Source organism: Falco biarmicus, chromosome 16 (genome assembly GCF_023638135.1).
Source record: "Falco biarmicus isolate bFalBia1 chromosome 16, bFalBia1.pri, whole genome shotgun sequence".
Lineage (NCBI taxonomy): Eukaryota > Metazoa > Chordata > Aves > Falconiformes > Falconidae > Falco > Falco biarmicus.
The window spans coordinates 2,200,459-2,226,509 of NC_079303.1; the positions used below are offsets into that span (position 1 = coordinate 2,200,459).

The 26,051-nt window shown below is 49.9% G+C and overlaps 1 protein-coding gene across 1 annotated transcript; it reads left to right on the plus strand.

Annotated features, from left to right (window-relative positions):
* Positions 1-10,078: 10,078 nt before the first annotated feature.
* SRSF3 (serine and arginine rich splicing factor 3) lies at positions 10,079-16,147 on the plus strand. The gene is made up of 6 exons (XM_056362051.1): positions 10,079-10,202; positions 10,977-11,184; positions 11,730-11,864; positions 14,077-14,115; positions 14,922-15,008; positions 15,292-16,147. Exons 2-6 carry the CDS (start codon positions 10,979-10,981, stop codon positions 15,317-15,319), a joined length of 495 nt encoding a protein of 164 aa, XP_056218026.1. The 5' UTR covers positions 10,079-10,202; positions 10,977-10,978; the 3' UTR covers positions 15,320-16,147.
* The last annotated feature ends 9,904 nt before the right edge of the window (positions 16,148-26,051 follow it).

The window sequence follows — 26,051 nt, forward strand, 5'->3', positions numbered from 1 at the left end:
TTTCCCTTTTCATGACCTTAGTGTTCTAGGCTTGTTGGATTTGTTGCTTTCCTTCCAGAGATGGAAGTCAGGACTGATTTAACTGAAATCAGTGGCGTCCATGAAATGAAAACAAATCTATATTTTCTTCAGATATACCAAAAATTTCTAGCCAAATACTAAGGAGGACAGTCTAATTCTGGGATGCAAATATTTCTGGATTTCAGGCTGGTTAGATAACATCTAACTGCAGCTATAGGCTCCCACTGCAGATTTGGATCTGAATGGGAACCTAAATAGGGAATTTTAGTGTGCACTATTTCCATGGCTTGCCCTGAACAGCCTTACATGGTTTGCTACTCTGCGTTTAAAAGATTCGGCTGAAATGTGATATACGTTACACATCTAAAAATGCAATTGGTCTAATTTTATACTGCATAGAGGGAGATGTAAAATATTGCCATATCAAATGCATAGAATTTTCCTTCCATCGTGCCCCGGAGTAAATGACAGCAGCAGAGAATACAGCCTATTAAATCAAAGGCAAGCAGTCTTCTAAGAACATTAAGTAAAAGGATGATAATGCTTACTTTTCAGTGTCTTGACATGTTGCAAAACAGGCAAAAAAAAGAACTGCCAAAAATGTAACCATCTGCAGAGATCTCTGGGGCAGGAACATCCTCTCTCTTCTTTAAATCTTCTGCACAGGACAAGAAGCTGACAGTATGATCAAAAATCTTTTTTTCCTCTGTTGTTTCTTTCACCTGACAAAATTAATTTCAGCCTTTAAGCACTGGTAAAAGTGGAGCATTGTACTATGGTGCATCATCCCAGGACCTCCCAGAACATCAGACGTGTGGATTTGTAACATATACCAGTAAAAGATTAATAGGTTTCATAGTATATTTCTACATTTCCTTGCTCATAGTCCTAAATCTCCTTCTCCGCTATTGCTTCTCAATATACTGGTTCCCACTTCTGTGCATTTGGAAGCACAGGAGATTTTGAACATTTTGAACTGGCGAGAGACCTTCCTGATAAAAACTTGCCAGAAATTTAACAAAAAGATCAGGATTGCTGCTTAAGAAATCTGTCACAAAACTGAAAAAGAGTTTAAGACTGGACCATGCAGATCAAGTTAAAAGGTGTATACGCCATGGAACTCGGACCTTTAATAACACGTTTTCCACGAGCAACACAAGTGCTGACATCCAAATCTGCCAGTCCACGAGAACCGTATTTGGCTGATCCTAGATTTCTGTAAGGAAGTGGATTTCTGGCTTTGGGAAATGATAACTAGAAATTCTAATTGAGCAATGATTATGTTAACCTAAGTTATAACTGCAGTCAGTTCTATATCTGCTGCTGGCATTGGTACACCTCTACCCACCCATCCTTTCAACCCCACTGCTCCTTTATCGCCAGGTCTACTGCTAAAATTTCTGCATTTTTTACACTAATGACTGTACCCTGCTTTTAGCATTGGCTCCAACCTGTCCCTTTAGTTATTTACTAGCAATTGCTGTATTAGTTGTTACATCAAAACCCAGATGGACAACAAAACAAAAATTGCAGCATTTAAATTGTTATGTAAGAATAAAAAAGATATGTTCGCATACAATGATTTTTTGAAGAAATACTTTTTGTGCAGAAGCAGTTTGGGTCAATAAAAAACTCAACATCTCCTCAAATAATTTTTCTTTATACTAACTTGAATATTGAATTGTCAATGACTGGATAGAAAAGCAGATTATACATTTGGTTGTAAATTAAGCTTGTCCTTAAGAAGTCTACTCCACTAAATTGTGAGTGATTTCCTTGGCCAATATAAATTCAGAATAAACTAGGCATCAAATAACAAATGGGTATTAGTTGTGATTAAAAAGCAACTGTATTAAATACAGATACATACACATAAATACACAGATGTGTGTGTATTTACATGCTAAATTATTTTAGGTCATGCTAATGCAGAACTTCTGCTCATATGTAATAGATAAGCTGTACTTTCCTAGGGTGATCAACAGTACACTAGGTATTAATTTAAAAGCATCTTCCAGTTGCAAAAGTAACAGTTTCTACTTACTGATGATCTTGTAGCGATCACAGTGAAGTTCTGATCTGTGCAGATGTGTTGTCTCGCCGGTCTTGTCGTGATGTTCCAGCTGCAATGACAAGTGCCTTTCACCTTCTTTTATACCAGCCCAGAAACCACAGAAACAATAGAAATGATCTCTGCAGCATTTTGTGACTAAGACCTTTCCTCTCATGTCAGTGAAATGAGACAGCTCCTCATTTCCAGCGATAATAAATCTTGGATTCTAAAATGTTCTGTTCAGCTGTGACACGTTCATGGACAGTTTCTTACTCCTTTGCTGTCTCTCCTTTTTTGTGAGAACTTTTTATTCTAACACAGCATTCCTGTGCCCCAAGACGATGGAAGAGGGATGTTCAAACCAGTTGTTCCAAGGCTGATCAGGAAAAATGTCTCTGGTATGCAAAAAAGGGCTCACTCCTTGGCTGTCCTCATAAACTCACATGTAGGACACTAAAGTTGTGTAGGAGGAATCTAAATCAACAATACTGATGAACTCGCTAATGCCAGTTAGCATACAATCAGCAAAATGGGAGTTATTTACAGAAAATCTGAGGAGTTGATAAATAAGATCCCACTGGATTTTAATGTTCAGCACAAATTTCATTTAAATCCGTTGATTGTACACTAAACGTATTTGCTTTAAATCTTGGAAACTGGGGAAATGTGGCAAAGAAAACTGACTAAATAAAAATGCAAGTAGTAGCTCAGGCAAAAAGCCACATGATATGCTTTTAAACCTTATGCATTGATGCCATGTGAGGCTTGATAATCACTTTATGATCTCTAACCAGGTAATTTCAATAGAATTTGGATACTCAGGATGTGGCTGGACCATTAAGATGAAACACGAGTCTACTTAAGAGGACCAGTTCCTATTTCTCAAAGTGAAAGAAAAAAATGAATCTATTTTTCACCTCTGTGGAAAAATTCCCTGGAAGGATTGAAAAGGTAATTTGCTTAGCGTTAACCAGAAGCTATCAATTCCTTTTACATAAGACACGGCCATACGTTCCCGTTAAACCCAGTCTCAGGTGAATGCAAACACATTGTCCGAATGGCAACAGGCCCTATTAGCAGTGCTCGCACGACCTCGTCCGTTCTCGCCGCTTCTATGGACATCAAATTGCTCTTTATTATATTCCTCATGACAGCTTATTTTAAGCCCCACGGTTTTGCAGCAATCAAATAAGCATTCCTGATTTCATGACACGAGTCCCAATTGTTAAGGAGCGTTTCACTCATTAAAGAGAACAAAGTGTATCACCAATTAAAGATGACATTTGTTAAATATTGGTAAAACAGGGGCCTACTTCACATCTCAGTTTCCAGGGTAGCGGTTATGCTGCAGTTATGCTGCAGTTACACTGAATTATCCACCCGTGAAACCAAGGTTTCTTAGCTACATCTTCAAGGACTAACGAGCATTGCCCAAAGTCATGTCCAAAACATCTTGTCTCATTCATCCTTGAACTTTTCGAGCCTCCATTATATAATGGATTTGCATTGAATGCAGTTACCGGGAGAGGTAATACCACACTAACCGGAGTGGCTGCAGTGGGCCAGAGACACTGACATGGGGTGGGTAAACAGGCACTTGAAACATTCTGAAACGGCCAAACCGCATCGCCGTGGCTACACTCTTCCACATCTTTTTTTCCACCCAAGGACTTGGCAGAAGTCACAATAACCTTGGTCCTGACTTTGCAACGCCTGCCTGAGGCGTACGTGAGGACAGACCGCGCTGAAGTTACGATCCACCTTTGGGAAGCATCCCGCGGAACGACTTGCCAGCACTAGCAGCGCAGTGGGGAAGAGGTGCTTGCGAGGACCCATTTCCATGCTTTGTGGTATTTCTAAGAAAAGTACGAAACGTGTCAGTTGCACAGCTGATACCACAGCCACACACATAGTAGTTAGTATTTCTAACTACGATGGGAATGTTGCTAATTTCACAAGGACAAATCGTGCAAAGAGCACGACCAGCGGCTATTTTCAGCTGGTCTAGATTAATCTCTGCCCTGAGTACTGCAGAGCAGGCTAAGAGCCCATTTTGCCAGGGATGTAACCAGCAAACCCAGCTGATCGGCGTTTGGTTACCTCGGGGCCTCCCTCAAAGCACATTTGGAGCCATCAAAAGGCTTTTGCTTTGGCTTCAAAGGCTTCGCTCCCACCCTCCAGCTTCTCCTGGTCGGAGGGGCTGACTTCGCACCAGAGGGTGCCTTTGCTGCTCCATCACCTTCTTCAGTGGGAGCATTTGAGCGAGGAGGGCTGTGCAAATTCCCCGTTCCCAGTGAGCCATTCCTTTGTTTTGCTTTCCAGCCCTCTCCCCAGGGAGCCAGGTGGGGGAGGAAGGGAATATGGCTTGTGCAGAGCATGAAAGAAAAAGGAAGGAGAAAGCCTGGAGGCCCAGCTGAGGGGGAAGGAGGGATGGGGGGAGGGAACAGAAAGCAAATCAAATGTGCAAATAGCCTCGTTAGGGCAGGAGGGGTCCTCTTGCCTGGGATTTGAAGACTTAATTAAACAAAGACTGTATTGCATCAAAGAGGTCTGCTATCTGTAGGGAGATGGCTGGATCCGATGAATTTTTTCCACGTGCTGTTCTCTGTTACTCACCAGTAACAGGAGGATGGGCTCCAGAAGGCTTCGTGCTTCCCTAATGCAAAAATCTACCTTGTTCTTTTCCGGATTTTATTTTTTTTTCCCCCTAACTGCTCTTAGCCTAACAGACTAAAATTCATATGAGCTGTTCAGTGCGGCGTGTGGAAAGAAAGACACCGCCCTGTTGAGAGGAAACTGTTTGACCACACTTGGCTGGTAAATATAGTTCCCCTGAGCTGCTGGTGAAGCAGCTGCTAATGAATAACTGCTCTCCCTTCCTGGCCTCCCTAATTGAGAGGTCGGAGGAAATGACACCTCGCAGCAAACCCAGAGGCCAAAGCCTTTTGCACCACTGCACCCGCATTTCTGGGCACTAACGGGGCTGACACCAGCCCTCTCGGCCCTGGGAGGAAGGAGCCAGCAGCAGCAGCACAGCCATAACCACTGACAGCAGATGAACTGCAGCTCCTGGGGAGCAGGCTGCAGGCTTCCCCTCCGTGCTCATAGCTCTTCTGTATCACCTTGTGATCGCTGCGGGACCGTCTTGTGCAATCTGGAGAGCCCTAAGTAATTGCATTTGTGGCAGGTAGGGTCCAGAGCCAGCATCTGGACTGCATGGGGCAGTTTGAAATCCTGGTCCCTACTCCACTACGTACTGCATCACCCCAGAGAGAACTCCGGTCTTCCAGGGGATTAAAATTAAGAGTCAAACAGCCATGAGTCAGGCTCGCCGTTTTCCATTTTCTAATTTCAAGCCAGATTTACAGAAGTGCCTGAGACTCACAGTTCTCTCTGAACACAGCAGCAAGGGTAAGTGTTTTGTCCTGCAAAACCTGCCCTGAAGCCAAGCCTGGGGCTGACTCCTTTCCTTCCCACAAGAGACTTCAGAGGGAATATTTTCTGTGCACAAAACAAATTTGGATGAAGCTGATGCAAAGCCTCGGGGCCTTTCTGCTGTTTCTGTAACACCTGCTGCACCCTCAGAGTTTATCCCTGGTTCGACAGCATTGCGGGATGCCTGGAGAAGTCTGCCGAGAACCTCGACTGAGCAGAAATAAAATAGGAGGTGGCGTTTCTCCCGGTGGCACCGGGCCTGCCCCGGAGCTCTCGGGCGCGGAGAACTGCCGCCACCTGGTGCCTGCGCCTTGGCTGGGCAGGGGGTGCTGACCCCCCGGTGGGTCCGGGGCTGCGGCTCAGGGGCAGCCCCTAAATCCTGCCTGAGAAGCAGGGCAGCCCTCAGGCTACCTGAGAATCGGGTGTCTTGTCCCCCAGGCTCTATGCTAGCAGGGGTGCCCAGCTGCTAATACCTGTAGGACCAAGAAGGTGTTTCTTAAAGGACCAGATTGGACGCAGCTGGGCTGGATTTCTTACTTCTTTAATGGTGCTGGCAAATTATAGAATGATAGGATGCTTTGGGTTGGAAGGGACCTAAAAAAGCATCTAGTTCCAACCCCAGAAGGGACACCTTCTGCTGGACCAGGTTGCTCCAAGCCCTGTCCAGGGGCATCCAGAGCTCTCTGGCCAGCCTGTGCCAGCGCCTCACTGCCCTTGCAGTAAAGAATTTCTTCCTAATACCTAATCTAAATCTACCCTCTTTTAACTTAAAGCCATTACCCCTTGTCCTGTCACTACATGTCCCCGTAACAAGTCCCTCCCCAGCTTTATTGTCGGCCCCGTTAGGTACTGGCAGGCTGCTGTAAGGTCTCCCCAGAGCCTGCTCTTCTCCAGGCTGAACAACCCCAACTCTTCCAGCCTGTCTTTACAGGTGTCCCAGCTCTCTGAGCATCTTTGTGGCCTCCTCTGGACGTGCTCCAGCAGGTCCGTGGCCCCAGAGCTAGATGCCATACTGCAGGGAGGGTCTCACCAGAGCGGAGCAGAGAGGGAGAATCCCCTCCCTCGACCTGCTGGCCACGTTTCCTTTGATGCAGCCCAGGATACGTTTGGCTTTCTGGGCTGCAAGCACACGTTCTTGGGCCATGCTGGGCTTTTCATCTACCAGCAACCCCAAGTTCTCCTCAGGGCTGCTCTCAATCCATCCTCTGCCCAGTCCGTATTGATAACTGGGGGTTGCCCCAACACAGGTGCAGGACCTTACACTTGGTGTGCTGGATCTTGCACTGGTGTGCTTCCAAATGGTGTACTGGTCCTGAGGGAGAGTGGTGCATCAGCCTGCCACCACGCAAAGGTCGTGGGGCTCCCAGCACAGGGTCTGGGGTGGCCATCAACACCCAGCCCTTAGGTGTGAAAGGTGCAGGAAGTGGGACCCCAACAATGGCAGAAGGCTCATGCCTGGAAAGGTGGGGATGAAGGCTGAGGAACTAAGAGTCCCCCAATGACGTGTCATTCAAGTAAACTGGCTTCTTGCAAACTAGTCCTCCAGTGCCCTTGAGGACATGCTGTGCCCCTGCGCTGGGTGCTGAGTGTGCCTTAGTTTAGGTCTGTGATGTATAAATTATCGTCTGTTCTTTCACTCTCCCTTGAGGTCTGAGGCACAGCTGAAGGCCTTCACAGTGTAAAAATTTATAATTTTTAAAAGTGGAAGAATAAGGAACAGGGACTTGCACCCTGTAAACAGAAGAGCCGTTGTGGTGGGAATAAGCTTATGCAAGCTGAACGTAGTGTATCAAAAGATCAGGCAAGTGTAAGTCACTGCTTCGTTAGAAAATAGCCTTCATCAAGATTAGTCTGTTGGCAGGATGTGAAAATGGGGTGAATCCACAAGACCTTCACAAGTAGCCAGCTGAGGTAGGACTCTGCTGTCAGTTTTCTGACTAAGTAAAGGCCTGTCCCCTCAACCAGTTCCTGTTGTGTTTGTGTAATGACGTTTTCCACAGATAGAATCATGCCAGTAAATAAGTATTTTTGCTAATGTCTAGTTTTGCTTGAGGAGCAACTCTAAGAGATCCTATTGCGGATAGAAATATTCTTCAGTAAATATTGTCTCTCTCCTGAAGTATCCCTGAAATTTAGCTCACGTGGCTGAGGTTTCTTCCAAATCATAATGGCTGGAATAGGCTCATTTTCTTTTGTGACATTTAAATCTCAGAAGCCATGATAGCAGCTTGAATATAATACCTTCCTCCTTGTCAGTCTGGCCATGGATTCCGGTCTGGCCACGTTATAAAATAGATAGCTGCGCTCCGCTGTACAGCGTGCCGGCATTAGGTGCCTTTTGAGTCCAGTCTTGGCCCACCTGTTTAGAGCTGGTCTTGCTTGTAAGGTCAGTGTTCTCACCTTCCTTGTACGGAAGAGCCGATGAATGTCAGAGTTCTGTACATCGCATAAATATTGGGCACAACTGGTGTTCTCTTACTGCAAAAGCAAAAGAGTTGCAACGCAGCAGGATTTTTCAAACACTATCTTAGAAACCTGGAATAAGGAAGAAAGTAACATAGCACAGCGCAGCTTTCGTATCTAGGTGTATGTACACATATATAGTGCTGCTCAGAGCTGTGTCAGGGTATCATCTCTCAGAGCACAATCAAAATGCTGACTTTTCAAATTACTGAAATGTTGTGTGGCTGTGTTGGGGCATCCTAAAACCGACTGCAGAAACAGGTTGGGGTTTTGGCTGGATGCAGTTGCCTCTAACCTCTGCCTTTTGTCACCGTGATGTGCCACGTTGAGTTGCTTTATAATGCCAAAAGCAGACTGAAAATGGATTGGATTTGGATTACATGTTTTTTTATGCTATGTGATTTACAAAGCATGGTGTTGGGCCTAAGCCCATGCAGGAAGTTCCTTGAACAGAACAGGTGAGTCCTAGGTGAGTGCTGAACACTGTGTTTACTTTGCACGAGGAGAACCTACTTCTGAATAAATCCTTTGTTATCAAGTCTGTCATCTGTAATTATTTTCATATGTCAGGTGTAACTTTGGTGTGAAATTAAAAGATCTATTAAGATTACAAGGTAGTCCACGTTGCTCTCTAACTCATGTTTGATGTGTTTTCGTTTCTTTTATTTAAATATTGTTGCAAAACTTAAATCTTGTTGCAAATGTACATTGTGTGGTATGAGGCAGGGTCTAGTTAATGTTGTAAACCCCAGCGGAGAAGGGAGGGGAGATCATCATCTCCAAAAAAATCATCAAGTGAAATGGCTGAACAGCCCCACGTCTGCTTCAATTATTTCCTTTCTTTGTGTTGCCTCAGGACATTAACCATCAGCTAATTTAGATTACAATGTGTTATATTTCTTTAATTAAAAGCAGGTAACTGTCAGATAACACGATAAAGATACTGTAGAGTATCTAGTACCTCCAAATCCTTGGTTTTCTGTCCCTTGGCCAATTTTGACCCTTGGGATGATTTTACTGAAAAGAGTTGTTAAAAATAATGAGGGATGCTGCAAAAGATTTTGGAAGATTCTAATGAATTATATGAGCTGGTTGTCTTAAATTCTGATAATTTTTTTCTTTATACGCCGGTACAATTCTAGCAGACTGAGGGCACCCCATGCTCTGCATAGTTCCTGCTCGGAAAACACCATCCGTGTGCATTCATTTGTACTCAAAATGTCTTATCGCATATAATAGCACTGCAAGTATTATTAATTATACTTGGAACAGGTAATTTTGTCTTGTCTGGCACAAGTCAAAAAGGATTAAATACAGCCTCCAGACATGGCTGCCCAGGGACATTTATTTGGGGAGGCTGCTGTAGCGGCGGCCCTGGGTGGGTTTTTCCTGTCGCCTGGTAACTCGGAACCAGGGGCTTGGTATTTACGGCAACCCTTCTGGAGCAAGTTATTTAAAACTCATATATCCTGTCTAAATGAATGAGAGTTTAGTAAAGCGCAAACACCACAGACAGTGCTCTCTGAGGCTAAAATTGCTCAGTTCAAATCCCCCTGTTTTCTACCGAGTGCTGAAAAATAATCAATTCCTTCTGTGGCGCCTCAGTAGGCCCAAGCCCAGATGTAAATTTCACCAAAAACTATTGAGTTAACACTGCTTTGCTCAACGTGTTTATTTAAAACCCCTGCTCATGGGGGAAAATGGTTACTAGTGAACTGAAGCTTTCAGACGTGTAAAACCCTAACAACGAGGGGATGATGCTTAACAAACATAGCCTGAATGCATCCCACCGGCTCAGAGAGGCTCCACGAGAAAAGAAAACCTCCCTTTTCCTTTCAGGCAGCAAAAGGGGCTCCTTGGGTGCGCTGCCGTTTCCCGGTGCCAGGGGCCTGGAGCCCTCGGTCGGTCAGCAGCCCGTAAGGCGCAGGTCGGGCCGGCAGCACGCCCCGCCGCCATGTTCCCGCCGCTGAGGCGATGCCCGCCCGCCGACCGTTCGGGCCCGCGCGGAGGCGGCGGGATGAGGCGAGCTGTCAATCAGCCGAACAGCGCCCTCCTGATTTGCTGCCGCCTGCGTCACGTGTGAGAGGCTGCCCGTATATAAGGGCGGGCGGGGCAGGGGCCCGCCGCCATTTTGTCCAGTGAGGAAAAGCGGAGCGGGAGTCTCGTTGAGGGTCGAGTCGGCTACGAATTTAGCGCGGGCTCCCTTCGCGCGCCCTCCCTCTTAGCATCGGTGAGGATCTTCACCTCGGAGGGCTGGGGGGGAGGAGGCGGCACCCGCGGTCTCGGTCCCCGGCAGGGCGGATGGAAGCGGCGGTGCCCGGTGGCGGCAAACAAAGAGCAGCCGCCATTTTGTAAAGCTGGGCCGCGGGCGGTGGCTGCCGCTACGCTGAGGAAAACCGGGCGGGGAGAGAGCGGGGAGGCCGCGGATTGCCTTGGAGAGGCCGCTCGCCGCCGTTCCTGCGTGGCCAGTGAGGCGAGGCGCGGCCGGGCGGGCGGTGCCGCGGGGGTGGTGTGGCGCCTTCCCCCCGCTCGGCGGGAGCGCCGCTTCCTCAGGCCGCGCTGCGGAGCGCTCCGGAGGGATTCCCCGAGCGCTCCCGGCCTGGCCTCCGCCGGAGATGGCGCTGCTTTTCCTCCTCCGCCGTGTGCAGCTTCCCCTGGATCCCGCTCCGAGAACAATGGAGCCCTTCTCCCGCGCAGCGCTCCCCCTGCGGCCCGGCCCGCGCCCTCACCCGGGGGCCGGGGAGGGGGCCTCAGGGAAACACCCCCTTGCAAAGTTGGGAGGCCTTAGAAGTGAACGAAATTCCTAAAAGTAGTGATTTACGATCTAACAGCTAGTTGTTTGGTTTGGTTTTAGACGCCTTCCCCACCACCCCCAGTTCCACGCAGCTTAATGTTTCTATCAAATTCAGTTTCTGGAAAAAGCAACCAACAGCATTAATTCCTTGTAAGTGAATAAACACGTGCTGTATATTAAATGTACATGAGCTTTTTTTTTTTGTCCTAGCAATGCATCGTGACTCTTGTCCGCTGGACTGCAAGGTTTATGTGGGTAACCTTGGAAACAATGGCAACAAAACTGAATTAGAGCGAGCTTTTGGCTACTACGGACCTCTGCGCAGTGTATGGGTGGCAAGAAATCCTCCTGGTTTTGCCTTTGTGGAATTTGAAGATCCACGAGATGCAGCTGATGCAGTAAGAGAACTAGATGGAAGGTAAAATTAGCTTCTTGTGTGTTTGGCTTGCCTGGTGAAAAATCAGGAGGTGTGGGTAGTGATAGTCTGAATTGGGAGGCTTCAGCTGGCGAAACCAAGGACTTGGCACATTAGTTACGCAGTGTTTATTTGTACAGTGATACAAGGATAGTGTTTCTTCATAGTGCAGGAATAGTGTTGGGATGGTTAATTTTACATTTTAGAGTTGGACTCTAAGTTAGACATGACTTGGACTTCGTGGTGCATGTGAGTTAAATCCAGGATGGTGTTGCTATAAAGAGGCAAAACTGATCAGGGAGACTCTGCTTGGTTCCTTCTGTGCCTGCTTTTAATGGCATGGCAAGCTTTCAAAAATGGCCAAACCTTTTGTTTGTTGTGCTGGAATCCACTTTTTTTTTATACTGACTACTGCGTATTTTGACTGATGTGTATAGACAATGGTTCTGCCCTTGTCTGTGCCTTTTGCCTCTCTCAAGTCCATAGGGCTTCTTGTGCATGCAGACTTGTCCCTGGAAATGCTAATGGATGTCAGTCTTTTTTCACAGAACCCTCTGTGGGTGTCGTGTCAGAGTGGAGCTCTCCAATGGTGAGAAACGGAGTCGGAACCGTGGTCCACCTCCATCCTGGGGCAGGCGTCCTCGAGATGACTATCGCAGAAGAAGTCCTCCTCCTCGTCGCAGGTACCCTAGGTCAAAGTACACTCATAGAGCTGTTGGCACTGTTACCACGTAGCATCCTAGAAGCAGGCTTTTTAAAAGCATGTTGATGGATAACATTCATCTATCTGATCACAATTTGGAGATGGCAAATGCTAAAAAAAAAAAACCAAAGAAAAAAATACCAAAAAACCCCAAACCCCACAAAATCGAGGTGAACTTAAGTTGTGTTGAATGTTGGCTTTTGTCCTTAGGTCACTGTGCAAGTTGGTAGTCAGTGCCCTCTATCCTGGACTTGTCCTCCTTCCTCCTAAAATCTGCTCATCTTCTAGTCACACTTTCCCTTTCTTCCCCATACTTCAACTTAGGCTGTTCCTTTGCTTTATTCCATAATGGCAAAACATGACATACGGCAGCTTAGCATTTCCATACAGATGTGTTTCTCCGCTTTGTTTGCGCAATTGAAATACTTTCCAAGTAGGCAGCTGTTGAATAATAGACCGAGTAACAGTTGCTCTAAACATCTAGAATCTTGACGCTTCACTGTTAGTTTGGAATTAAAACATTGAACATTGGGTGACGATCCTGTCACTTGAGGTTTGCAAACCGAGCTCTAAAATAGAGCAGGATTTTTGGTAACTGACACGTTCTTGGACCCAGACTAGCTTGTCTGGCGGTTTAAGTCTGCAACGTGGTTTTTGCAGGACTGAATTTACCTGTTGCAGGTGAGTGAAGTCCTCACGAGTCAGGGTTTCGAGCTTACCCTTTTGCTGTTGAAAAATAACACATTAGGAGTATTTGTTAGCTAATAGATGGTTGTACTGATGGCTTGTTTTTCATTTTTTTTATGCTTTTTGGTCCATCTATTAATAAAAATGAACCCGTTACAGAGTCACCATCATGTCTCTTCTCACCACCCTCTGAGTCTGCATTAGCCAGTCAACTAGCCCTTTCAGCGTCATGTGACCAGCGCGCCCCATTCAGCTTGGCTGGTGTCGTTTCACATGACCCAGGCATGGCCAGTCGTCAGGTTGCACCGCCCTTTGGTTCCCGAGCATGCTGTTTTCTCTCAGCCTTCTCTCCAACCTTAACCAAATCGGCAGCAGCCACCTCGACCGCCCACACATTCCCGGCCAATCAGCTCAGCTGTTTATTTACCAAATGTCTTCACAACAACTACAGCAGCAGCCTTCGGCTAACAAAAAAGCAGGAAAAATCCACAACACCCCCTTCGCCAACCAACTAAATACAACGCAACATCTGGCAAAACCTTTTCAGCAAATTCTTCTTGGCAGTCAGTCCGGCAGCCTCACCTCACCATTTCTAGCTTGTTGAAACCAAAAACTAGTAAGTTTTTCCTGCTTATACAGTTTACTGCTGGTTAAAATAAGGAGTAAGCGGCTTATAAGTAATTACTTTTCTCAATCAAAGGCTGGCTGTGCATAATTGAGTGGTAACGTACATATGTTGCTTGAGAAAACTTTTAAGGGTGATACGGAAGCTCTTACACTGAATAACGTAAAAACCAGTATATTTGCATGTGAGATGCCAAACTAAATTTTTAATAAAGCTCTAACAAACTTAGCTTTTCCTTGCCAGAAAAATCCTATCACCTTTAAATGGTTTTACTAACAGTTTTCAAAACTTAAAACATTTACTTTTTGGGATGAACTGGGCCGAGCTAAGGTTATTATTTTTTTATTTTTTAATTTTTATTCTTTAAGAAAATAGTCTAAACACACTCTATGGCATTAAAAATGACAATCACAATATGCAGTTCTAATGTAGCGCACTTAATGGCATTATCAATATTTACACTGAGCGCATTTTCACTTTTTTCCACTTGGTATCTCTTTTATGTCGTGTTATGGACCTTTTTGGCTTGCATGGGTTCCAAAACATTTGGTCTGTGCTATTTTTTTTTTTTGGAACCACTTGTGGGACTTTGGTGTGGTGTTCTGGGCAGTGTATTTAGTTGAAATGGAAAGTGTTGCATTGGACAACTCTGCTATGAAGCATTCTTAGTTAAAGTGAATTCATGGTTGGAAACGTGCTGTTCACACTGAGCTTGGTTTTACTGCCTAATCTTTCCATGCCTTTTACTGGATGATGGATGCCAGTTATTCTTGGCACGTTCCCTGGGCCCAACAGTGAGTTTGACAAGTTGGGAAATGCCTCACCCCATTAATGCTAAAAGAATTGATAAAAAGCCTCACATTTCTTTTTCTGGTTCTAGATCACCACGAAGGAGAAGCTTTTCTCGCAGCCGCAGCAGGTATGCATCTGTTAATTACTGCATGGGCCGTTTTGTCCAGGAGGTTTAAAACCAAACAGGAACAGCTGAATGTTTGGGCTGTATGCGTTCAGAGACTCCAGGGCAAGCGCTGTAACCCAGTAAAAGGGAGGTAATGGGTTTGCTTCTGTCATTGCTTGATTGGAGTTCATATATTTACACAGCTATTTTAGGTTCCAGGGTTATCAGTTGAAGGATGTCAAGAATGGAAGCACTTATGGGGTTTTTTTTGTTCTGCAGCTTCCCAGCGTTCCTGTCAGTTTTTCCCAAAACTTCTGTGTTAAGGTGCTACACTCCCCCAGATGCTGGGAGCCACAAGCAGATAAGAAACACAGTGAGCGCATTCTGCTGTCGTGGGCTGTAGAATGCCAGGTGGTAATGGCCCAGCACTGTAACGCAGTTCTGTGTTAGGCTTTTTGAAGCTCGCAGAGTTTGGAGGCGATCTTTACGTTCCTGTAGCATAGTGCTGCGTTACTGTCAGGGGTGCGTAAGCGCATGTGGGCACAGTGTCAGCAGAGGCACTGTTGCTCGCCGTCTGAGCGAGCAGCTGTACACAGCTGCAGAGGGAGAGATAGATGCCTGTTTGCAGCACAACTTAAGCTGTGTTGTATGGCTCAACTGATTGTTCTTACCTGAAGGAAAGGCTAATGCCATGATCTTCAGTGGGTTTCCCCCAGATGAATAATTAAAAACTTTTTAACTCCCTGAAGGGACGCTGTTCCGATAGCTTTGTTCAACCCAATTTAGCTTTGACACTGTAATCATTTTGGCATTGTGATCTTGAACAGGTCCCTCTCCAGAGACAGAAGAAGAGAGCGATCACTCTCACGGGAGAGGAATCACAAGCCTTCTCGTTCCTTCTCCAGGTCTCGCAGGTAGGATGAGCCTGTCGGTGTTTTGAGCAAATGCCTAAAAATGATTTGGTGTCTGGGGTGATACTGAAGAAGGCTGTGGTGGGGAGCTGTCTCTAGTGTCTTACGAGGTTCTTCACCTTGAAAAATTAAATACTTTATTTAAATTTATTTAATTTATTAAATGAACAGTGGTTTTAAAATGCATAAACATAATCACTGATTTGGGCTGGGGGGGAGGGCTGTGTGTTAAAGCAAAATCTGCTGCTCTTGGCACCTGGGTACTAATGTGTCTGTTCTTCTTCAGTCGCTCCAGGTCAAACGAGAGGAAATAGGAGTATGAGGAGCTGTGTACAGGAAGTCATTAGATCTGAGGACAGGAGGAGTATGTACAGAACATTGTTTTGTTTTGAAACTTCATAAAGCTAGGTGCATTTTTAAGATGTTTTAGCTGTTGAACTTGCTTTGTTCCTTGTATCTTGTAACAGGTGGCAAATGTAAAGATGTGAATCTGTATATGGTTCTGAGCAGAACATATGATTTGTAATATTAATCGCTTTACAATATACCATTATACATAATTTTGTGTTTGTGCTGAATGGTGAGCAGTTTGTCTTGCGTAGATAGAAGAATGCTTCTGGTGTTGATGTGCTTGGGCTGTGTTGTGCTGGGATTCAGCTCTTGGGAGGAGGCACGCGATGGAGACATGCTCATTGCAGAAGCGTGGCTGTGAGCGGTGCTAGTCATGCAGGGGGAGATGTAGATGCTTTGTAGTACAGTTCTCTGAGCTAGTCGGGAATGTCAAGCCAGTGGTGTGCGAGGGGAATGGCTGGGCTGCAGTTTTAGCCAGAGCTCTAGTTCTGACTTCCATTACCTGGAACAGAGCTACTTTATATCATGTGAAATACAATTTTTTTTAGTGGTAGGGTCAGTTAATTTTGTACTTTAGAGTACTTGCGTAGGTGATTGTTGACAGACCATCTATTCCAGAACCTCCGAATAGACCAAATACACAGCAGCACTGCAGCTGGAGTGGATGTGTTGAGTGTGTAATGGTACATTGTAAAAGTTAAGAATTAAACATTTCTTTACTGTACAAGAATTTTCATGTCACTTGTAAAATGTCTTTTGTGAGATCCTTGGGATTAAAGTTTTGGTTACAACTTGTTGTTCGGTATTTAACTTGAGTACCTGCTGTGTACCTTGGCATTGTGAAACGCACGCTTGGGTCTCGTGGCACAACTGTTCAAATAAAACACGCTCTGCAGTACGGGGCGAGAGGACACCGCTGTGTCTCGCTGTGACACCAGCGCTGACTGCTCGGGCGCCGCTCTCAGTGCGGGTGGCTGCTGCCATGGTGTTGCCATCTCTCACCCTGGCAGAAGGCTGGGCATCTGGCGCTGGTGGCACATGTTGGTCCTAGGTGACCATAGTTGGTGATGCTGGCTTGACTTCCCTCCTGAGGGGCGAGCTCCTAAGCACTTCCCACCCCAAACCAGCCAGAGCTTCACCCTGGGGTGTTCCGCATCCTGGCTGGGGGTTGGTAACGACACAGGTTTTATGGCTGGCTTGAAATGGTGGGGCTGGGAGCTGGCGCTTTGCATGGAGGTGTCACCGTCACACTGCGGCAAGGCTGGGGTGCAGCCACAGCTCCCGGGCAGCCCAGGGGCTCCTTTGTTCTGTATCCAGGAGATGATGAGCTGCAGCTAAACGCAGAGATGTGTGTTCAGATTAAATCTGCCACGCTGGTTGGGCTGGTGGTTTAATTCCTTTGCTGGTGGTACCCAGGTGGGGAGGAGGTTGTGACAAGCTGTATCGGAAAGAGATGCTGCTGGGAAGGGGAGTTGTGTATCCATCGCCCTCAGCAGCTGGGGCACCTCTTCCCCGCCGAAGTACAGCATCTAGTTATTTTGTTAATTACTCAGTAGTTCTTGTGGTTGGACTATCGTCAAGGTGTTCCCTGGGGAGCGGTGCTTGGTGCTCTGCTACGAGTGTAACCAGCCTCGCCGTCGCTGAGCAGCCCTAAATCATCCCAAGCGGGGCACAGCGTGAGCTGCCAAGGTGCCAAAGCCGCATCCCTCCTCTTGCCGGCATGCAGCCGAGCTGTGGCTGTTGCGACGCGCTGTCGCGACTCCCCGGCAGAGGTCGGGGTGGCCCCACCAGCCGGCTGGGGCTCCTGGCCTGCTGCTGCCCCGCCGGGTTTGGTCTCAAAACGGTGACAACTCCCCTCGGGATGTTTGCCTTAGGGGAAAGGCAGCCAAGGGCTGCGATGACATCATGTGCCACACACGGCCGCGTTCCCTTTTTTAATCCCTGTGTTTGATTTGCAGAAGGATTGTGGCTCTGCCGGCAGGTGCTTCCTCTTGCAGTGGCGCGGTGCGGAGGGAGCGGTGTGGGACTGGGACGAGTAACCTTCAGCATCAGCTACCGAGGGGAAAGGACAGACAGAAAGCTGACTGGGGACAGCGTACGCTGTGGGATTAGTGTGCGAGGTAGTCGGTGGAACTTGGGAATATTTATCAGTTCCAGGTTTCTGGCTTTGTATCCTGCTCCTCAGCTGCCTGAGGAGGCTGGACCCGCTGCATGCAGCAGGCAGCTGGCTTTAGATTGTCAGGTGGGGTTCTGATGGGGAACAAAATGAGCAGCTTCTAGAGAAAGATGGGAAGTGTGTGAATGCTGACTGTGCACAGCCCTCCTCCCAGGGTGTAATTAGCAGGTGGTATTTTTAATGCAGCAACATGTTCATGGACTTAAGGCTTCCAGTTTGCTTCTGTGAGAGGGCCACCAGCCTGGGAGCGCTCTTTACCAGTAGTGCTTGCGTTTAAAAATTCTTTCACATTAAACGTACAAGGAAATGTTTGTGTTGACCTTCTAAGGCTTGGGACATCCCTCACCCTTCCCCAAAGATCCTTAAACCAGGAGGGGCCACGGAGCACGGTGGCCTGGCCTGGAGCGGGCAGAGCGATGTCATCCAGGGGCTCCTTGGCGGCACGGGGTGGCCTGCACCCCATCCTGGGCGCTGGCAGGGGAACTGCTGCTCTCTGCCACTTCCCAAATTGTTTCAGGGCTGGGTTTTGTAGCGCTCACGCTGACGTCTTCAGCTGTGTTTCTAATTTGGGGAGAGGTTTAGCCGCCCCTCGTTCTGCCCAGCAGAAGCATCCTGAGGTTAATGCTATCGGAGCTGCTCAGCCGCCCGTCGGCGCAGTATCTGAGCACATCCCAGAAGCGTGTTAGAACAACGTAACGACCCTCTGCCTATGTGCAGTTCGTTCTTCCCTCACGCTCTCCCTGGGGGGAGCATTGTGTGCGAGTGGTTTTGCGAAGAAAAGGGTGGTTTGGCTTTTTTCTTTTTATGTACATGCTGCTCTTTATTTATGGCAGAGAGGGTCGTTTTAAGAACATGCCTTGCACTTAAGATGGAGAGGTTAGATATGTTCGTTCGTTCTTCAGTAGGATGTGTCTCACCGGCCTTCAGGCAGGTTCAGCTGACCAGGGTCGTGCTTGGCGAGATGCTGCAGCCGTACGGAACGCTGGCAGTGGTTCCAGTTAACGAGACGCTGTTTCAGCTGCCGTGGGGAGCTGCTGCAGTTCACCTCCGGAACGAATGCGTTTCGGGAGCTGTGCTATTCTGTGCTCCAGTCACACTGAGAACTAAAATAGGTTCGTGATAGAAGATGGATGCATTTCCCTGGGCTGTCTTTGCATTTCTTTTTGTCTGAAGTCGCTGCGCCGTGCCCTTGGGTCTTCCTGCAGCAGCCAGCGTTGCCTGGCAGGGCAGGTTATGCCTCTTATCTCTGCGTGCTTCTGTGGGGACCTGTCGGCAGCGTTGGCTGGAAGTGACGAGTGCCCCAGCAGTTCTGTGGCTTTTTTTCTTCTGCTGTTAACGTCACTTCTCAGTTCCCAGTTTTACTTTCTTCTACTCATCACCATGAGATGCTGCAATGTTTCCCGACATAAAGATCCTCAAAGCACCCGAACGTTTGCCAAACTTTCTCCCATTTCTGCTGCTTTCAATCCGCGTTCTTGTACCTGTGTTCAAATCGTACCCTAGAAATATTGTCCCAAAACCTGAGCTACAGTCACCATCATGAACTGTCTGACGCTGGTGCTGATGGAGCAGTAGTTAGGAAAGAAAGAAAGTGAAAAACCCGGAGCATCAACCCCTTTTGCAAACAGAAGGCCAAAGGGCAGAATTCCAGCAGCTCTGGTTCGACCTTAGCTCCCGCACAGCCGGGCGCTGGCACAGGACCCGGGACCTGCCACGAAGGCGGGTCTCGGTTTCCCGAGCTCCGATTCCACACCTCAGCCTGCCCCAAACGGGCAGAGTAAAGGCAGTTTTCCCTTGGCAGCCGTGCGGTGAAGCAGTGGGGAAGCTGAAGCAGCGCCCCAGCCTGCCAGCCCACGCGAGAAGCCATCCGGCTTCCTTGAAATGCTGGCGCTGTCTTGGTTTTCTGTTTCATTTCTGAAGTTTCGCTGAGATGCTGCCATTAGTTACATTCTGTTAGTGCCCTTCAAGCAAATCCTGTCATGGACAAAAATAAACATGAGATCCAGACAAATAGAAAATAGACTATGCAATAGGAACGCTATGTTCCCAAGTGATGCATTCATCTATTATTTAATAATGTATTAGCTGACAAAACTTCTAGTTGGACAAATCTTCACGTTGATTCAAGTGGTGATTCTGCTCGATCCTCAAAATAATTTTAGCTGTCAGATTTTCTGGGGGGGTTATCCCAGCTGGAAAAGGGAAGTGTATGTCCTTCCCAGCTAGAATCTGCCACTGATGTCAGCGGCGTTCCTCCACAACCTTCCCGTGGTACCCCAGGACTCATCCTGCCCTGTCCTTGGACACTTGGCTGGCCAGCACGCTGACGGCTTGTGATGTACCGCCAGCACGCAGCGACACCGCGCCGCTGCCCGACGTCCCCCGCCATGCAGCCCGGCGCCGCCGCGCGCCCCGGTACAACCCTCCGTCGGTATCAGGGTGGAGCGGTGGTATCAGGGTGGGGCTCCGTGTCACCCTGGGTGTCGCTTTGGAGCCGGCTGGAAGATCGCTGCTGCCAGCTGTGAGCCAAGCATTATCTCCGCCGCACGCACGCGGGGGCTGCGTTGCCCATGAATATTCAACAATATTCAGGGGCGTCTCTGCGAGGAAGCCCCGCTGCTCCACCCAGCCTTTCCCCCGCCGCTGCCCATGCAGGGCTTGCCATCCGTTTTCGCTATAAAATGTTTGCAGTCGCTCGTTTCTGACTAATACCGACGTTATTTGCCATCGCATCAAAAGGCGGTCGGGCACGGCAGGGTGGCCGCCGGCTGGACTGGGTGCTGTGCTTCCTGGTGCTGCACGACGTGGATCGAGCAGCTTTTCATGCAGTGTTATGTCAAGCTTTTGGGGAGGAGGTTAGGGCGATAGGCTCCAGGTGTGGTACGCCGCCACTCCTGCCAGCAGCCGTTCTTCTCGCTGCCTGGCTGACACGTTCTGCTCCAAAACTCGGGGCTGAACCCTCCCCAGATTTTTTCCCCCTCCGCAGGATCAGTCTGACAGGGACTGGTGGGGTATTTTTTGACCTATAGACATTTTGAGGTTTTCACATTTTACATCTCGCCACCTCCCTCTTTGTCTCCCTCCCGCGCTTTGTGGCATATGCGCTCTTTGTGGCATATTACGGTTACATCCATAAATCTTTTGGTCTTCTGCAAAGCCCGGGCTTGCTGCGGGAGGTGGGAAGGGCGCTGGGGCAGCGTCGCTGCTGGCGGGTGCAGTACGGGGCGTTTTCAGCCTGTTCCCAGCCTCTCCTGCGCTGCTGCCGGCAGCTCCAAGATGCAGCAGACTGCCTTTCCCTGGTGCAGTGGGGATTCTCCCGGGCGAGGCAGGGAAACCAGTGAGGGCAGCTGAAACCAAAAGAAAAAGGTTTTTCCTTTCCATATTGGCGCCTGGAACTCCCTGACTGGGATCCCCGTCGTGGGGAGCGGGGCAGAGCTCCACCACGGTGCGTGGCCCACGGCCGTCCCCATCAGCAGGTGTGGCACAGCTCTGTGCCAGCGCTGGGTGTCAAGGCCGGCGGGGTTCGGTGTGGGGCGACAGCTGCTCCTTCACCCCGGCTCCAGGAAGTCCTGCTGTGCACGACCGACACGTAGGAATGAAAATGCTTTTGACCCTTATCCCGGCGTCAAGGTGGCGGCTGTCATATCTCTCCGGTGGCTTTATTGGAAGTTGTGCACACACAGCTGTCCCCTCCCATTACCTCTGCCCCGCACAGCGTCGGTCACCGCACGTGACAGCCGTCTGCGGCGCGTGGTCCGGGTGCTGCCCTCCTGCCGCTGCCGTTTGAGCCGTCCCTTCGCTCCCAGTGCCATGGGGCTGTGCTGCCCCTGCCCTCTCTGCCCCACTCCTCGCCCACAGCCAAGTGAATCACGACCCCGTGCCTGCCCTCACCCCGGGTGACAGGATTCCCAAAACCTGTGACATGAGCGGGGAGATCCCAGGAGGTGCTGACACACGGTGAGCCACCGCCTGGCAGTGCCGGACGGGGAGCGGGCCAGCACACGTTGCCGGAGCCGCAGGTTTGGGCTTTGGTGTCGCTGCCTCCGCAAGCGGGAGCCGAGGGACTCGCAGACACCCCATCCTCCTGTGACTGCACCGAATCGGGATTATTTTTAAAGGTCGTATCGTGAGCAAGCATTAGTCAGCAGCTCTCCACAGTCACCTCCTTCTCACGCACGGCTATAAAGGGCCAGATCATGCTCCTGGTGGATTTTGAACAACGCCACAGCTCGGGGAGCAACAAATCTCCCCGCAGCAGCACCGTGCCACGCGTGTCATCCATCGGGAAGAAAAGAAGTCGGATCGATTGATGGCTTCCCGTGGGCCTGGCTGCACCAAGAGCTGCCGAGGGCTGGGGACCCCGTACAGACGTGGACGGGAGCAATTCTGCCCCACGCTCCGCTTGCTTATCCCCACCCACGCTGTGAATCCTGCCGTGGAAGGTGCTGGAGCAATCCATCCCGCTGGCCTGCTGCTGCCTCAACGGCAAGCTTTCCCTGCCCTCGTTGGGATGCCTGCGGGGAAGAAATGGCTGCAATAAAAAAAACCTAAAACCCCTGTGGACGTTTTGGGTGGACCATGGTCCCTGCATGGGAAGAAGTGGCTGCAATAAAAAAAAACCCACCCTGTGGATGTTTTGGGTGGACCGTGTTCCCTGCATGGGAAGAAGTGGCTGCAATAAAAAAAACCAAAAACCTGTGGATGTTCTGGATGGACCATGTTCCCTGCGTGGAGCTTTCCAAAAGGCTGGAGCGCCCGCCTCGGTTCCCAGCGGGGTGCCCGTGCCCCCTCCGTGGGTGCCGGCCGGCTGCTCGGTCCTGCCTTGCTCTCGGGCCGTAGTCAATGAGGTGAAGCAGCAAGTAAATAAACAGGCAAACGAACGCGGGGTTCGAAGCCAGGTACTCCCTGCTGCCCTCGCCGGGCTCTGAACAATGAGGTCCTTTGCTGCCAGTGGAAAAAAAAAAAACAACCCCAACAACAACAAAAAAAAAAACCCAAACCCAACACACAAAGCTTCCAAGCTGCTCATGGAAAGTCAGTGAAGCAATTACGTTAATGACTATGAATGGGGCTAAAAACAATCTGGGATGAAAATGAGTGAGGGGCCGAATGAAGCGACCGATTCATAGCCTGGCTCACGCACCCAGGAGTATTTCCAGTAAGGAAGGGCCTTGTTTTAGGGACTGTCGCATCCCCCATTTGTGCTCGGTGGGACTCTATTTCCACTCTGCTGGGTCCGGTGTCTCATCAAAATGCCTTCATAAATGGAGCAAACAAGGGCTGTATATGGCAGGGAAACAGTCAATTAACACGATCCGAGTTCTTTTAGGGGCAGAGTTAATCAAGCATTCAGCGTTTTGTCATTCTTGTCTTTCTTTCCTGGGAAAATCCTATTAGTATAAAATCACTTAATTGGGCACTTCAAAGAGCTGATGGGAAAACAGTCTTCGCTGGGATATAAACGCCATTCAGCTGAACACTGGGTTCATTTAGACTTTTGCTGGAGCGTGAGTGTTTCATTAAGAGCCTTCACGTTTCCCACTTAAAAGAAAAAAGCTTGTTAGTGGAGATAATAAAAAAAATCTTGGAGATTTGAATCTTGCTGAAGAGGGTTTTTTACTGCCTGAACACGCAGGGCTTTGTTGCGGGGCTTTGTCCCCAGCAGAGCCGCTTACACCTACAGCGAGTGCCTGTCAATCTGCTGTCCCGAGCCGAGGGATTTCACACCTGCCCGGGGTGTTCGTGCGAGTAAAAGCTGTTCCAAGAGGGAGAGTCACCCCCCACCATCCGTAGAGGTGGGCGACAGCCCTGGTCACACCTTTGGGGTGTTGGATGATGCGTTTGGCAGGACTGGACCTCAAAGCCCATGTGCTCAGCCCCGCTCTCTGCGCCGGGGTGGGGTGGGGTGTGTCCTAGACCAGTTCCTTCATTCTTGGGTTGTTTCCCTGGGCAGAAATTCAGTTTTTTGCAGAGTTTACAATTATCCCACCTGGAAAAACAACAGCGCGTGCCCTGCTCTGTCACTGCCGACTGCATCCCAACAGGATGGATGCTCATCCGCCCAGCCCTTTTCTGTTTCTTCCCCCTACGCTGGTTGATCTAAAGGAATATGAATTTCCCCCCCAAAAATACCACTTCCCATACAGCTTGGACCGCCAGGTCTCCACATCCCGCTGCTGGGGAGGGCTGGGTGAGGAACCGCGCGCATCTCTTCATTTCTGCCATCGGCGCTGGCAGGCTTTGGTCTGGGAAAATGTTTCCAGGTTGACCACGTGCTTACATATTACTGATGGTGGTTATTCTGCCTTTATCAAATCTTTATGTGTAGGTATTTGTGTGCATTTAAACCAGTCGCTGGCCCTCGGCCTGCTGAGATCCTTCCTGGGCACGCCGTTTGGCTCGTCTCTTGGGGCTCAGGGCTGCCGGCTGTGGCTCCCCATCCTCCACCTCATCCAAGCCTGGGGCCTCCAGACTTCCATCACCCGACCCAAACTGTTCGCCCGCCGCGTGCCAGAGCTCCCCCCCAGCTCCCCGGGGCTTTGGGGGTGCTGCGCCCCGGGTCCCCAGTGAGGACGATGCTCAGCGGTGGAGGCGATGTGCCCGGGCACGCTCCCGTGATGAAACCCTGGTTGTGCCGGTGCTGCGGACGGGCTGAGTCACGCACCGACTTTGCCTGCCATGAATAATGTCTTTGCAGCCGTTTCCCCTCCCGGCAGGACCCACCTGGGGAGATCCGCTGGGAAAGAAACTTTCCCAAGGGATCCCCGGCCAGGGCAGCCACCCCGGCTTCTGTCGGTGCTGGGGAGAAGGTTATGTTGGCGTTTGTGAAATCTGCGGTTATTTAATGTGATTCCATTTGCTTCCAGGCGTTAGGATGGGATTTTCAGGCAAGTTGTAAGGATGGATTCCCCAGCGATCACACCCCTGCCGGGTGGGGGTTGGGACACCCCTCGGGGAGGGCGAGCCTGGCGCGGGAGAGGTGACAGCTCCCACTCGGTGGCTAAAAATGGTGAGAAGGAGACACCCCCCCACCCTTGTCCCTGCTCGTCCCCAGCCCTGCGCCTCTGACCTCCTCCTACGTGTTGCTGGGGCTGAACATCATGAGTCACCTTTGAGATTTTTTTTTTTAAGTTCCTGTACTGCCTTTTGTATTAATCACACTTTTCCCCGCCCCCCGCCACTTTTTTTTTCTGGTGATGCCACTTCAGGCTTCACCACGGACTCTCTGACCCAGACCCCGCCGCTGTTCCTCTCCCCGCTTCCCATTTCCAGTAACCCCCAGTGCCAGCGCTCCCAGCTCCTGGTGTGGGGGCACGAGGAGGGGGAGTGACAGCGGAGTTTGCAACAGCCAGAAACCTGCCCCCCCCTGTCCCGGGGCGCAGGGAGTGGACCCCCACCCCACCAAAACAAATCACAGAGAGAGTTACAGAGTTCTTTTCCTAAGGGATAACTTAGGTCTGATTTATTTTCTGGCTGGTTTTGCCCTGGGATACATCCCCCGTGTAAGTGGGATGCTCGCAGCCGTTGGTTATCCCGCCTCACGGTGCTGTTTTCATCCCTCGCTCCTGCATCCGCGGTGGCTGGAGTTCGCCGCCGGCTGCACAAGCGAGGCCGCTCCTGTCTCCACCACTTTGGGCACCAATTTCAAAAGCTGCCGGTTCCAACGGTCCCGTTGCCTTTTGTGGATTTTACAAAAAGCAGAGTTCGTTTAAGCAGTGAGTATCCTCTTGGTAAATGCTGCTTCGCCTCAGAGCCCTGGCGCAGCCGGTGCGGGGAGGATGCTCATGGTGCTGCAGTTGGGCCGGTGTCCAACTTCCCTTCGGGACATCTTCCTCGCGTCCAGCAGAAGCGTGCCAAGGAGCTGCAGCTGGAGCAGAGCTGGAGGTTGGCGAGGAAACGATCCGCTACTGCACAGCGACGCAGGCAGCCCGCCGCAGTGCAGCTCGAAAGGCGGCTCTTTGCAACCAGGAGCAAAACCAGTTCCCAGATGGGAAGACCAGGGACCCGCTCCCTGCGAGGGAAGGCGGCTGCTGCTCGCCCCCTCCTTCCCTGCGTCTGGCAGGTGGAAAGGCAGGATGGATCCCAGCTTTCCAGGCTAGATCTCTGCAGCGTGTGATAGTCATTCCGGATGCTTTCACATTCCCCGTCCTTCACCTTCCCTCCCCATCCCAGCGTGCCCATCCAGAGGCGGCAGCGCTGCAGGGGGGGACCGGCGATGGCAGACACCCCTGCGGCGCGGCAGCCTGCGGCCAAACACGCCCAGACACCTTCCCCAGCCGCTCGGGCCGCGGGAAGCTGCTGGTCCAGCAGGGAAACGTGGGTGCTTTGCACACCCAGGGTCCTGCTGAGCACCCCAGCACCCGCCGGCCGCAGGGGCCTTGGAGGGTGCCTGGCACTCCCATGGGGCTGCTTCAACCCACCCTTGGTCACTTGGGACCGTGTCACCTTGCTGCGCCCCACCTTGCTGCGCCCCACCAGAGGCCCCGCAGCATCGCTGCACGAGTCGTGATGCCCGCGGG

Excerpts from the sequence above, each read along its gene's own strand:
- SRSF3 (XM_056362051.1), top strand. The coding sequence starts at position 10,979 with ATGCATCGTGACTCTTGTCCGCTGGACTGCAAGGTTTATGTGGGTAAC. Across the intron at positions 11,185-11,729 it reads GTAAGAGAACTAGATGGAAG|AACCCTCTGTGGGTGTCGTG; the intron begins GTAAAATTAGCT and ends CTTTTTTCACAG. Across the intron at positions 15,009-15,291 it reads TCCTTCTCCAGGTCTCGCAG|TCGCTCCAGGTCAAACGAGA; the intron begins GTAGGATGAGCC and ends GTTCTTCTTCAG.